Genomic DNA, 14,970 nt, shown 5'->3' with positions numbered 1-14,970 from the left:
ACTTGAGACTTGCTACCCAACACTCATGCAGAACACCACTGTGTGTTTCTCTATCGCCCTCACACTGCTGAGGGGAGGAAATATTGTGAATTGTTTAGAACAATTATTTGTCAAAAAATATAATCTTTGAATGAACGCTTGAGATTTTCTTTTACTTAAGACATGTAGCCTACATGTAAAAGAAAATCTCAAGCATTGATTTATACAGTTAGACATAATGAATGTAATAGCCTACATATAATCTTGATTTTAACTGATTTTTCCTAACAGCCCTAAGACACACACACACACACACACAAAGGAAATGCTTCTATACTGATACACAATGTATGGACACACACACACACACACACACACACACACACACACACACACACACACACACACACACACACACACACACACACAGGACATTTCTGTACTGCCGTGAACAAAGAAAAACAACTGATTGGTTGGGTTAGGTCTTTAATATTTTTTTCAATATTCATTTTGTTTAGAAATATTGCACATGGTCAACATGCCTGTTTATGGGCTAACACTCTTTCTCATTCTAAAATTCCTTCTCCGAAGTAAGGACCATTTTATTGGATACACAATCGTAAGGTGTACACGCATAGGTGTCAGTATGCATGTGTGTGTGTGCAAGCGCATGTTTGCAGACATAGTAAGTGCCAAGATTCTTGAAATATCGGTCTAATCATAGGGTCTGTATGACTCTCTTTCTCTCTTAGTCTCTCTCATACAATTTTCTCTCACGCTCTATCTCTTTCTCTCTCGCTCTCTTTCTCGTCAGTATTACACAAACATACAGTAACAGTCCTAAAGAGTTGTGCCACTGATTTAGGCAAGTTAGAAGTGACAGCTTTTTTTGTAAGAGAGGGAATATCAAGTTTGCTTGATTCCTTGTAGAAACGTTTACACACACACACACGCACCTCTATATTATACACATATAGAAATATATATATATTTTCACACATTCAAGTGAATACCGAGGGACAGGTATGATCCCTCAGTTTGAACAAGACGAAAAAAGAAAGTGCTATATTAATAGTTTGGATTTTTTTTTTTTTAGTTTTGTTCTGTTGGATTACTTTACTTTCTCAGAACTCAAATTATAAGATGTTATCATACATCATTTGTTTTTATCTGTCTTTTTTTTATACATTTTCTTCTTTTTTTCATGACAGCTCTTCAGACTGTACAGTGAATATCTATGGCACAATCCTGTCAATCGTATCAAACCATATCCACTTCTACTGTCCTATTGCACCATTGAGATAAAGTGGCAGAAAGGGGGAGGGGGGGCACAGACATACAGTACATATACTGTGCATGTCTATTAGGGGGGTTGGAGAGAGGAGGGGGGGAAAGGGGGTGTAGGGATCAGGGTTGGAGGTGTGGAGGGGTTAAATCCTGAGAAAACGCCCCACAGCACTGTTCTAGAGTCAGAATTCCCTGGGGTTATCCTAATTTTTAAATCCATCCTGAGCTACAAAACTTCGCCCTGACCCTTAAGTCCAGGCTTTTGGGGGGCAGAGTTGGGGTAGGGGAGGAAAAAAACAAAACAGGAAGGGCATTTTTAAAACAAAAGAAAAGAGCAGTAATTAGGAGCTTGAGCGCCATAAAACAAGCAGGGGTTGGGATCAGGTAGGTAGGGGTTAGGACAGGCGATTGGGGTTTGGCAGGGGTTTATTTTGTCACGGGGAAATGGAACTTATATGTGGTTAATTTTTTTAAATATCTATCAAAAAAACAATACTTTCCTGATTTTAAACGTGGCCTCGGGGCCACTTATTGTGCAAACACCTGACTGAAACATTTTATTTATATATATTTCAAAAGAAACTAGCACCCCCCCATCCATAACGTACACACTACAGGGTATATATAATATATATATATATATATTTGTAAGTGAGGCAGGGCATGGGAATGAGCACGAAAAGGCTCGAAAAAGGAGGTTACTTCTTACGGAGTGAGGAGCAAAAGAGCACAAGCCTGCTTGGACAACGACGGGGTGGTGTATCTGCACAGTAACGGCTGCAGTGTTAAATCGACACTCACAAAATACAACCAGCACTCTCAGTGCTAAATTAAACTCTCTGAGTGAGATGTAACGCTGCAAATGTTACTGTGCGTATGCTCAGGTTAGTCCGTGCTAAAGAGAATGGCCTACCACAGCCATCCAGGAACAAAGATGCAGACTGTTTCTGTCACAGGTTAACCGGGTTCACCATGACGATACGAGTGCTGACAACAACGCACACACTAGAGACAGAGTTAGAGAGGGCTGGGGGTTGGGTGGGGGGTGCTGGGGTACAAGCTCTGTGAATTCATATATTTTTTTCACCTTTCTTCCCTCTTTTTGAAGATATACATCCATTTCTCCTGTCGTCTCGTGAGAGTCACTCTATCTCTCCCTAGTATATGTGTTTGTATGTCTGTGTCTGTGTGTTTACATGTATGTAGGTATGTAGGTTTTTTTTGGCAGTCACCACAGCCTTGTCTTCTCCTCCCCTGACATTTTAGCCCAGCCGCTTTGTCAGTTGCAAGTCTTGAGTCACCAAACGTTTTGTTTGGTTCAGTTAAAATAAAAAATGAAAACACAAATTAAAAAAAAAAACAAGTTGGGGAAGGAGGTGTGAGGAAGAAAGGGGAAAAACACTGAAGCAAAAAAAAAAGAACAGCCATTTTGAACGCCACAGGAAGACACAAATGCATTACTGCTGCATGACTTCCTCCTGCTGCTGCTACCTGAGAGGAGCGCTGGTGCTACCTCACCTTCTCTCCAGACCAACTGACCTGAACCGGAAAGCGTTTTGTCCAGATGGGCTGCATTGTCGAAATGAGCTACCAGTAGGTTGTTGGCATAGTTTTAACCCTTGCCCTAATCCAAACCCCTAACCATAACCCAAATCCCTGACACAATCCCTAACCGAACCCAACCCAAATCTCAAACCGAAAAGCTACATTCCCCAAACCTATCCTTAACCCCTGGAGCTCAGTTTGACAGGCAGATCATCTCGACAGCACACCGGAACCCCAAAAGTGTTTCTTTCCCACCCAGACTTCCCCCACTGCTATTCTGTGCACTCGCCATTGGGGTCTGGGTGAAAGGAAAGCCAACCACTATGGCTCTACATCTGTCCATTTGTTTCCCCCCAAAATGGATACAAAACCCCCTTCAAAAAAAGTAAGGAACTGGAGAAAATGACCAAGAGAGGGAAAACCAGGAAAACATGGGGGTTAAGAGACATTCTTATCCATTCAGTATAACAATCAAGCTGATGAGGAGAGCCAATGGCTTGGTTAATAAAGATGTGCAGAGGGCGAAGAAGAAGGAGGTCAAGAGGTCAAGAGGTCAAGGGTGAAACGGGGGCAGAGGTCAGTCACGGGGCTGCCAGTGGCGCAGCATAGTAGGGCACTGAAACTGAGGTTTGGGTAGCCGGACACCGAGCCACCGATGCTGGATGTGTGTGGTGGAGGCTTCGCTGGGTGGGTGGGCACGCTAGGTGGGCACGCTGGGGGTGGGGGTGGGGGTGTGTGTTTGTGGCGTGGGGGGGTAGAGGGAGGGAATGTTGGGAGAGGTGAGTTGATGGTGGGGTTTTTTTCAGTCCCGTGCCGTGCAGTGACTGTACATGACACTACGTCAGTCGGTCCGTTGGTCGGTCTGACGAAGAACCGGTATGTTTTTTGTTTTGAGGATTTGTACGCGACGTAGGTCTGTGAGCTTGTTTTCTTCTTGTGGTGTTGTGTCGACTCGTGTGGCCATCGGTCAGCATGGTGCTTGGTTTGGATGTCCTGCCTTTCTTCTCCTTCTCCTCCCTGCTGTACAAAGTGAGTGTGTGCCTGGTCATGCTTTCTTTACAAAAAAGTACATTTTGTGCCTATTTGTGTGTGTGTGTGTGTGTGTGTGTGTGTGTGTGTGTGTGTGTGTGTGTGTGTGTGTGTGTGTTTGTCCGTTGTGCGACGGCAAAATATAGATATAGCTTTCATTCTTTTCTTTTTTTGTTGTTGTTGTGTGTTTGTGTCCTTGCATAACAGTTTGTGAGTTATATATGGGTAACGTTTTGCGTCTGTGTGCGTGTGTGTGTGCATGTGTGTGCAATGCATGCTGATGTCTACATGTATGCATTCATCATGTGTGTGTTCGAGAGTGCATGCATGTGTGTGTGTGTGATTTTGGGTTGCTGTGGAGGTGAATGTGTTTCAAAGAGACAGTGTGCCACATAACGTATCCGTGTGTCCCACAAAGAAAAGAAAAAAAAAAGAGTCAAAGAAAAAATTAGCCACAAAAAAAGTGTGTTGTTGTATGTACTGTAAATATGTGGGAACGTGTACGCAATCCATCCATCTTCCTCCCTGTCATTTTGTATGTGTCTTGTGTGTCTCTCATCCATCATCATCATCATCATCATCATCATCATCATCATCATCGCTTGTTGCTGTTGTTGAGTCCCTCCTCTTCATCTAGTGGACGCCTCATGCGATTCGCTGTTGGTCTCCTCGTGACCGCTCCCCTGTTCCTCGAGGTCCGCCCTGCTCTCCTCTCGCAGCGGGGCGTTGGAGGAGGTGCCTGCGGGCCCGGAGCCAGAGCCGGGGTTGGGGTCCGAGGAGGAGGAGGAGGAGGAGGGGTGGGGGGAGGAGACCTGGAAGTCTGCGGAGGGCGTGCCGGGGGTGGCCGTCTGCATGATCTTCTGACGAACCTCTCGGATCTTCAGCTGCAGGCAGACCTTGGTGGGGAAGATGTCGGAGTGGCTGGCCTGGAAAGCTGCCGTGGCCTGGGCTGTATAGATAGATAGATGTATAGATAGATGTATAGATGTATATATGTATAGATAGATAGATAGATAGATAGATAGATAGATAGATAGATAGATAGATAGATAGATAGATAGATAGATACCGGTAGATAGATAGATAGATAGATAGATGGAGATGGATAGATAGATAGATAGATATATAGATAGATAGATAGATAGATAGATAGATAGATAGATAGATAGATAGATAGATAGATAGATAGATAGATAGATAGAAAGAATATTTACTGTCTTTCGGAAATGTGTTCTGTGCCATTTACGGTATGTCTGATGCAGTTACAAAAAAAGACACAACAGACAAAATACAATAACCCCCACCCACACCACCACCTCGTATCTTAAAAAAGAGATGTGGAGGTGTTTTGTTGTTTTAGATAAATTGTGTGGAACTGCTCCATTGCTAAACTGAAAATATTTCACCTAAATACGCTATTGCTATTAGAATGGCATTTCACATTATACAGTGAGTACATGTATAAGCAGTGGAGGGCTAATTTAGAGACAGTTGTGTTCAATTACTCTCGTATTCAAATTTTATTCCATATTACAATACTGTAAGCTGTCTGCTAAACAAAAAATATGCAATGATAGGAACAAATACAAATGCTGTTCAACACAAATGAAAATAGTTACTGTATACTGCCGAGTAGTTATTCTGTCTCTTTTCTTTCAATACAGTTAACATCATCTCATGGAATTCCATAAAATGAACACTGACCCTATAGCTACACGTAGAGCGCACTTCCATAACCCCCAAAACATAATTTTGGCAAAAAATGTCTTGCCCAAAGGGGCAGTGTTCATTTCACGGAATTGTGTGAGAGCAGGTTTATACAGCTGTCCTAAAAAGATATACAGCAAAGCACAGCATTAGCAACACACTCGTGGTAAGGAAGGACGCGCTCTGATTGGTTACCTGAGGGGAAGAAGCCGTACTCCTGGAAGAGGGTCATGACCAGGGCTCTGCGCTGGTCCAAGGTGCGGCGCAGAGAGGAGTACGGAGCGCGCTCCCCCTCCCCCAACACATCTTCCCCATCTCCTGAAGACACAGCATTTACAAAAACAAGAAAAAGAACAGTGTTTTAAATGTCCTTTTATTTTTGTGAGTATTTAGACCGAAAAGCTTGTGTGTCTCGGTGTGTGTGTGTGTGTGTGTGTGTGTGTGTGTGTGTGTGTGTGTGTGTGTGTGTGTGTGTGTGTGTGTGTGTGTGTGTGTGTGTGTGTGTGCGTGTGTGCGTCTGCGTGTGTGTGTGTGTGTGTGTGTGTGTGTGTGTGTGTGTGTGTGTGCTTGTGTGTCCTGTACCTGCTCTGTCAAAGGTGAAGATGTCTCCCTCACACTTGGCGGCGCTCTTGGGCGTGTTGGGCTCCGAGCTGCAGCTGGACAGGCGACGGCTCTTCCTCCGGGGCGAGCTGGGGTCGTCTGCAGAGTCCAGATCTGAGAGAGAGAGAGAGAGAGAGAGAGAGAGAGAGAGAGAGAGAGAGAGAGAGAGAATGGAGAGAATGGAGAGGAGGGAGAGGAAGAGGAAAGGGAGAGGGTGGAAAGAGAAAAGAATGGCATGGCATGAACAGAAAGACAAAAACAATAGAGGTGTTGGAAAGTCAAACCAAAAGCTATCTGAGGGCCCTCCTTTCTCTGCCTTTCCTCTGCACGCGAGAAGCTAAAACCAGTGCAGTGACTCACGCACATAAAATGGCCAAGGGCAGAGTGAAGCAGATAAATCTGCGGTGCTGCGGAAAAACTAAACGAATGCCGAGCACAACAATCACTAGCCGACAGCGCTACACAAGAAAACGAATTGGCTCGAAACTCTGTGAAACAACGGCAGAGACTTTTCAAATCACAAATAAACAGCAGAAAGCCTCTTGAAGCTTGAGAGGGGAGAATGAGGTGGGTGGTGGGGGTGAGGGTGAGGGTGGGGGGCTACGGTTTTGGGGTGGGGGGCTTTGAATGTGGGGCAGATGTTGTTGCCAAGCACGGCCGTGCCAAGTATGTTATGGAAACCCCCAAAAGCAATCCCCCTGGAAAATCAAAAGCGCTGTCTGGCTGAGAGAAGCTTGGCCCCCAGGAATGGACAGTTGATGAGAGCACATTTAATAGGGGTGGGAGTGAGGAGGCAAGAGAGGAGTGGCGGGCTGGTATCTCGTGTAGTGATGTCGTGTGAATGACACCATCCCATTCTCTCTCAGTCTACCTTCCACAAGGGTAACAAATACGTAATGACATACTTTTGAATGAATGAATGTTTTTGACCACTTTTTTAATATTCAGTGCCAATCATGAGAAAACGGTGAGTATCATTTTGTGAATTGAGAGCCATCCCCTACAATGTCCCTCCACAACCAGAGGGTGTCAAATGAAGACAATAAAAAAATCATTTTTTGGCCACTTAAAAGATTTTTTTAAACTAATTCAAAACCAAACCATGATCACTATTCTAGCGTGTGTGTGGTCCTTCAGAAATTATTTAAAAGATCATCCATGTACAGTAATGTACCTCACTGCCACCTCCAACAACTAAATCGCTAAGATGTGCAAGCGCGAGCGCAATACAGTGTGCCACTAGCTTTGCAGTTAATTACTCCATTTGAAGGCCTGAGGTACTTTCAACATCCTCCTTCTGAATAAAATGTGCAGCACCAATCATTTTTGTTTTATCACACTTTCATTTAAATAATGTATTAATGATATTCCTGATACTCTGCTTCCACGTTTACCCACAGGCACACAGTATACAACTGCTGTCTTTTCCCCTCATCTGCCTTCTGCTACTGTACTGTATGTGTTTTTGCCTTCCTCTTCCATCTCTCCAAGCCTCCATAGCCCCCTTATCATCACTTCCTCGTTAGTCATTCCTTTTTAAGTCACTGTGGTAAAACACATTGCATACTGTACATGTTACACTGCTGAGAGGCATGCCCCAACGCCATTGTACAGTTGTATCACTGTACATTTTTATACTGCCCTACAGTATAATGCAGTAACTGAAAATTGAGTTCAGACTGAAAATGATTTTCATTACACCTCCTATATCTTGTGATAAAACCTTGAGGTCCAAATGCGTCCCGTGTTAGAGATGTTGCAATATCAAATTGGCAGTAACTACAATATCCAACATTAATACCAAGGCTTTGAAGGCAGTTTTCTCAGTTTCAATGTTGGCGTAGTTACAGGACTTTACCTTGGTAGGGCAGTTAAGTCCATTGAAGGTATTCTACTCTACTCTACTCTACTCTATTCTACTCTATTCTCCTCTATGCTTGTCCCTCCTTCCTCATCTCTCTTTCTCTCTCTCTCGCTCTCTCTCTCTCTCACCGGTGGAGTTCCTCCTCTTCTTGCGGTAGCTTCCCAGGATGGCTCGGGGGGAGGTGGCCAGGCTCTGCAGGGTGGGGGAGGGCAGCACCTCCTCGGGCCGGAACTCGGGCAGCTCGGCCAGTCGCTCTTCGAAGGACGACCCCGACAGCACCCTGTCACAATGTAACATGGTACCATACCAAAGCGTTAAGATAACATGCCGTCTTGAACCGTCTATCATGTTTGTCCATCACGACTTGTGCTCCGCAGCGCCCTGTGGCAGGTTAGGTTTAGGGGTGGTTTTGGTCTAGGCACAATTTTGCCATTTTCCCTTGCTTGGCTTGGCTTGTTCTTGGCAAAAGTAAAGCCGCAGAAACAATGCTTTACTGAAAGGTTAGGGTTAGGGATAGTTTTGGTCAGGGCACAGCAGAGCATTTTCGTGTTTAGCAACAGAAATTTGCCGCGGCAAAAGAAATTCGACAGGACAGTGGGAAAACTGTGCAAGCCTGGTCACGCGGCGTTGAGGAGCACGACTTAACATGCTAAGTCAACGCACCTCAATACCTCATCTGCACTAGCGTGCAATAATTAGGCCTAGGCAAGAGGTGACTGACTCCATTATTGGCCAATCACACGATCAGATTTCTGAATTATCGGCCAATCACACAAACAGATTTCAGCATTTCTGATCAATCTCATGGACCATCCTCCATGCACATGAACCAGCATTGGTTGTCATGAATGTTTATCGGTCAAATTCCCTGTCACTGATATCAGTTGCTTGGCTATAATTCCTCAGTGTGCAATACATGTCTGAAAATATATTGGTTGTCATGTTTAATCTTTAAAGTAAACTTCAAGTTTTGGCAAAGGACGCGCTCAACTTCTTGGAAAAACGAAAGTCTTTGGGTGCACGATAAAATGTATCAACTTAAGGAAGAAAAATCCGCACTCACAAACTGCGTCTCATTATTTATTTATATTACCACCATGTCCAAAAAGCAAACGCGTTTCGGCTATCAAGCCTTCATCAGTGCGTCACTGAGTACCACGCACTGATGAAGGCTTGATAGCCGAAACGCCGAAACTTGAAGGCTTGATAGCCGAAACGCGTTTGCTTTTTGGACATGGTGGTAATATAAATAAATAATGAGACGCAGTTTGTGAGTGCGAATTTTTCTTCCTTAATCTTTAAAGTAAGACATTGCCCTTGTTCTAAATTAGCTGTTACCAGAATGGAAAAAAACAAGTTGTAATGCATAACTAAAGACACTGTAGTACTATGGTAGTATGACCTTTCCAATGACTATTACAGCATGGTGGAAAGGTGTGCACAAGAGGCTACAGTCATTGGCCAAAAGCCCTGTCACTTACTTGTCAGCGGGCTCAAAGGTCCTCTTGAGTGGCGGGGGGCGGGACTTGGCCTTCTTGATGGGGTTGTCGTTCTGGGGAGGCGGAGGAGGAGGCTCCAGTCCTGAGGGAGGAGGTGGGGGGGAGCTGGGCTCCTTACGCCTCACCTTCATGGACATTGACCAAGATAACAGAGAGAGAGAGAGAGAGAGAGAGAGAGAGAGAGAGAGAGAGAGAGAGAGAGAGAGAGAGAAAGAGAGAGAGAAAGTGAGAGAGAGAGAGATAGACAGAGGTGACGAGAGAGGCACAAGGTGAAGTTCAGTTCAAAACTAATCTGTTCTATTCATGATCCCAAGACAATGCTGGAACAGATGGACTTAGGGCAGAGAAAATGAAAGGAGGACAGACAGACAGAGGGATAGGGAGACAGAGGGAAAGTATGAAACCATGAACTGAGGGAGGGTAATGTTAAATGAAAGACACACAATGATAGGAAGATGTATAAGAAGAAACACAATTGCCACTGACAAAAAATGACACTGAAGAGCTTCAACGTTTTCATAGCTTCCTGATTCAACTTTTCATCATTCATTTTCCCCAGTTTTTAACTCAAAAACTTGACAGTCGTGATTTTGTTTTTGTCTTGTTTTGTTTGTGTGTCTTTTGTGTTGCATCTCCTGCCCCTCCCCTCTTGCTCCTCTGAGTTTACCTTTCATTATAAATGAATAAATAAATAAATACAAAGGAAAAGAGTCCGTTTCAGAGCTGCTTACCTCTTTGCCATGGTCCTCTCTAGGGGCCCTGTCGGACCCCTGGCTTTCGCCTGACTGGTCTCTCCATGACACGCCACCCTCTTCCCGCTTCCTGTCTCTCTCAGGCTCGCTGTGATTGGCCGCTTCTTGCGCCATGACCTGCATGCTGCCATGGCGACCTGTGTGGGAATATCATCAAGATGATATTTTTTCTTAGTTTATTCGCCCATATGATTATCTATTCGTTTTTTTTCCACTACCTCAAGGTTAACTTAACCTGGCTACTGAACTAGCTTCTTGGAATACATGGTGTTGTTGTGTTTACCAGTGGGGTGGCGCGCAGGGCTTGCTGCTTGTGCTGCCGTGGCCGCGCTGTGTCCACCGGTCTCCACCTGCGCCTCCGCGTCCACGTCTCTCTCCCGCACACCTGCCCTCTCCATCTCCACGGCGACAGGAGACGAGCCCAGCTGAGCGTCCGCCTGCACCTGCACATGCGTCTGCTCCACAGGTGTGGCGGCGGTGGCCACGGCGGCCATGTGGAAGGTGGAGGCCGGAGAGCCGGGATTGGACGAGGAGGCGGAAGAGGAGGCCAGGGTCATGTTGGGTGGCACGGTTGCCACAGAAACCACCCCGGTGGCCAGGGTGACGCTAGGGGCGGGGTAGATGGCGGTCAGGAGCTGGCGCGGCGCCCCATTGGCTGCGGCGGGCTGTGACGGGCAGCTGGGGGGAGGAGCTGGCGCCAAGAGGGGAGTCTGGCCTGAGGGCACAAACACAGGCAAGCAGCACTTAGAACTACAGACTGATAGAAACAGATACTGCATATTGTACCTGCACAATAAAGTTGATATGCCCTTTCAAAGTTCTGCTACTCTTCAGTTCAGAAAACAGCCACATGATATGATGTGATAGTGCTTCCAAGCTTTAAATCATTATTATTATTTTTAAATGTTTTTTTAAACAAAATCTTGGGGTGTATCAAACCCTAGGTCAAAAATCGTGATACCAACCGAATCGTGAGTTGAGTGTATCGTTACAGCCATAGAACAAGGGTATGTTAAGACTAATCCCAATATCTTCGTACGCTTTGTCTGTGCTTTTCACTGACCTGGTGTGATTGGTTGGACCAGGGCCTGGGCCGCAGGGGCGATGGCAGTGAAGCCCAGGGTTGCCAGGGGCGACTGCAGGAATGTTGGACCTGAGTGGGGCGGGGCCTGCTGAGGGGTGCAGACTGTTGCCGTGGAGACCAGTGGCATAGGTGTGGCCACGCCCGGGGTTGACTGGACATAAGTGATTCTGGAGTGGAGGAGACAGACATAAAACAAAAGACAGACACAGACGCAATTAGGTGCTGTTTCAAGGCACCCAAGGGGGTTGTCCAGGTCCCAGAAATAACTCTGTTTAGGTTGTTATTTTTTACGTCAATGTTTTCTTGTTTAATAGGCAACACAATGTAGTGAAGCTGACCCAGAATGTAGACTACTATTGCTATTACAGTAACCCATTCAGGAAATAGTGCATCAAGATTAAATATATAATATACTGTATATAATATATAATATATAATATGTAAGGGTTAACGTTCGGCGAGAAGGTCGCTACCGTGGAATAGCAGCACGACAGAGAGAATCTTTAGACCCCGACGCGGAGCGGAGGGGTCTTGTTCTCTCTGAAGTGCTGCTATTCCACAAAGCGACCGACTCGCCGAAAGTTAACCCGCTTATTATATGGATATACTTAAATGATTCACACATGGCGGGGACATTTCTTTAGACCTATTTAATGTTAAGATTGTTGCTGCGCAAAACAAAACAGTGCCGTTGTGGAACACCGCTAGGCAATAGCTAGGTAGCCAGGACAACAGGTGTTGTCTATCACAGCAGCTGATTAGAGTGACAAAAGACCGGACCCCCTGCGGAGTGATATGAAATATTCGCTTTAGCCACTGACTTGTATACAAGCCAGTGGCTTTAGCAGTGAACGTCTTGTTGCCATTGACAGCGGTAGCCAGGACAACGGGTGCTGTCTATCACAGCAGCTGATTAGAGTCTTGTTGAAAAGTCGCTTTAGCAGTGAAAAGTCTTGTTGCCATTGACAGCGGTCTGTTATAGACCAACCCGTCCGTTATCGAAAAATAACAGACGTCCGAATGTTGGGGAGCCCCGTTGAAATGAATGGAGCATTCGACAGATGACGTCACAACCATATAATAAATAATATATAATATATAATATAAAGACAAGTGCAGCAGCAGCATAGATTCACATCCCAGACGCACCGCAGACAACACAGACAAAACACATGCAATTTCACACTCACAAACTTTAGTGTTCAAGGCAACTACTCCCCGCCTCCCCATAACATTATTCGACTAGACAATGTGTTCACTCTCAAGTCTCTGAAGCTATTTCACTAGCTCGGGGGTCTTCAGGTAAGGAGATCTACCTTGAAGAGACGAGACGGGGGCTATCCCCCCAGAGAGAGGCAATGACACACGGCTCAACGGCTTTTATGACTGTAAACTGCGTGTGTATCTGCAGCCGAGGCACCACTCCCTGGATGATAAAAAACGGCCGCATGAGTGACTGATGACAGGAGTGGAGATGACAGGAGCTATAGTCCACCACCGGCCCAGGCTGTCTACAGGCCCAGGCTGCTGTGGTTCCCAAACCTTTTTTCTGCCGGGACCCACTTTTGGACCCAAGATTATTTTCTTTTGTCCCTTAATATTGCTGAATTTTAATGTCAAATTCATGTAAATCTAAATACATTTGTAACTAACCAATTTGTGGAAAGGTTATGCTATATAAAAGCATATATTCAAGCTTTTATACGAACAGTCCCTTCTCTCTGCGACCCCCTGCAATACCTCTGCAACACACATACACACATATGGACACACAAAGACACACCCAGACACAGATACAGACACAGACACACACACACACACACACACACAGACGCAAACATAGCAACCTTGTGGGAGGAGGAGTCAACAGAACAGTCTGTGGGGGAGCCGAGCCCGGAGCCATAACAGTCGCTGTTCCCATGGAGACCGGGAAGGAATTCCCATGATGCACTGGTGCCGAGGGATGAACGTTGGTCTGGACCACAGGCATCGGGGCGATCTGAATGATCTGCTGCAACAGGAAGGCAGTTATGAGTCACGCATCCTGCTAATGATACAAGAGCAATGCTCCTGGGGGCAGGATAATTCGACCCAAATTGCCGCTTTCTGTTTTGACAAGCCGTTTTATCTAGGAAAAGTGGAAATCCTTCAAATGTAAGAAAATGCCTGCAAACTGTCCATTCTACAGTGGAGCAAAAACCCTGCACACTGTCTGCCCATTCCAAAGTGGAAACTTCCCACACACTATCCGTAACGGACAATGCGAATGATTTTTCTCATATTTGAATAATAATCGCACTGTGGTGGTATCCAAACACGCCTGTACAGCTACAGGGGTGTGCGAAAATGCTCTGTTTTGAAAAGAAAAAAAACTGTGGGACTTGGTGGTAAATGATAGATAAATGAGACTCGTGAGTGGGGATTTTTCTCCTCTTTAAAATTGTAGTTTTTTTATGCACCCAAAGTTATTTATTTTACTCTAGAAATCAAGCATGCCCACTGCTCAGTGGGAAACAGTGGGAAAGTAGTAAGTACACTCTGAACCTGTTAGTCAGTAGAGAGCAACTCGACCACAGACCTGTATTAACCTAGACTGGCAATGGGCGGTTCTAGCCAGTGGCAGCTTTTCGGATTGACTGGGCGCAGCCATCTTTGCCTTTTTCGCGCCCTGTGGGCTCCTCCCACAGACGTAGCCCCGCCTAGTGGAGACTATCGCAGCTGTGAGCCATAGGAATGCATACGATTTCAAACGGTGATTACAACGTTATCAAAGTGGGTTTCAATCATTTTTTGTAAGATTTTGACAGGTCGTAACGTCTAAATTCTCACTCCAATAATGAAATAACCCTCACTACCTCCAAACGTTTTATTAGAGAGCCTGAAGCTGAGCGGTCTTGCCAGATAGGGCGGTTCCCCGCCCAATCGGGGCCGTTGAGGAAGTCGGTCTGTGGGTAAAAATGGACGAAAATAATCAGTGTTATCTGGCAACCCCGAAGCCGACTGTTTTCGTTGCTGCTTATGCAGGTTTGTGGATATTTGTGACACTGAATCGGCCATGCTTAGGTGTGTAAAGCTTATTTTATGTACTTAACTCAGATGTAATGACAACTGTGTATATTGGTATGTATATTTCTTAAATAAGCCGTACGTTTTCAGTGAAGCTACCGGTAACTGTGCTATTATTAATACCCCCCCCCCCAAGGACGCTGAAGGTAACCTAGCAACAACACGGCACAGCACATTGCAGCTGTGAAAATAACGAGCCACTTGAGAGCGAGACTTTTCTAGAACATTAATTTATACTAGAGCTATTGTTCTAAAGACGTTACACATGGCCTGGTCCAACTTAACTAGTGAACCAGTGTTGCAAAAAAAATATATTTTTAAAAACCCATCGGTGCATGACGTCATTACGTAATTACGGGAGTCTCCACTAAGATGGCGGACTACGATTCTGAGGCTCTGAGAAATCCGAAAATTTCGAGGGGCATTGCCAGTCTAGGTTAATACAGGTCTGTGAACTCGACATACCTTGCTTCCTGGTTGGCCGCCATTTTGAACAGGAAGCGGTGGGGCTACCAGGGAGATGGGTTGCGGGGGGGTGGAGCCTGTTCTCACAGCCGC

General features: G+C 45.4%; 1 protein-coding gene across 1 annotated transcript in view; it reads right to left on the bottom strand.

Moving 5' to 3' along the window:
* Positions 1 to 1,642: 1,642 nt before the first annotated feature.
* The window catches only part of cica (capicua transcriptional repressor a), a 46,280-nt gene continuing 32,952 nt past the window's right edge, over positions 1,643 to 14,970 (bottom strand). The window contains exons 12-21 of the mRNA XM_063186159.1: positions 14,878 to 14,970; positions 13,194 to 13,357; positions 11,326 to 11,513; positions 10,546 to 10,977; positions 10,242 to 10,411; positions 9,493 to 9,635; positions 8,140 to 8,291; positions 6,130 to 6,261; positions 5,743 to 5,865; positions 1,643 to 4,789 (exon numbers count right to left, since the gene is read on the bottom strand). The exon at positions 14,878 to 14,970 is cut by the window's right edge and continues 47 nt beyond it. Coding sequence (XP_063042229.1) covers positions 4,470 to 4,789; positions 5,743 to 5,865; positions 6,130 to 6,261; positions 8,140 to 8,291; positions 9,493 to 9,635; positions 10,242 to 10,411; positions 10,546 to 10,977; positions 11,326 to 11,513; positions 13,194 to 13,357; positions 14,878 to 14,970 — 1,917 coding nt within the window. The 3' untranslated portion in view covers positions 1,643 to 4,469. The remainder of the gene's footprint in view (positions 4,790 to 5,742; positions 5,866 to 6,129; positions 6,262 to 8,139; positions 8,292 to 9,492; positions 9,636 to 10,241; positions 10,412 to 10,545; positions 10,978 to 11,325; positions 11,514 to 13,193; positions 13,358 to 14,877) is intronic.

Source organism: Engraulis encrasicolus, chromosome 20, assembly GCF_034702125.1.
Source record: "Engraulis encrasicolus isolate BLACKSEA-1 chromosome 20, IST_EnEncr_1.0, whole genome shotgun sequence".
Classification (NCBI taxonomy): domain Eukaryota; kingdom Metazoa; phylum Chordata; class Actinopteri; order Clupeiformes; family Engraulidae; genus Engraulis; species Engraulis encrasicolus.
This window is presented reverse-complemented; position numbering and strand designations above follow the sequence as displayed.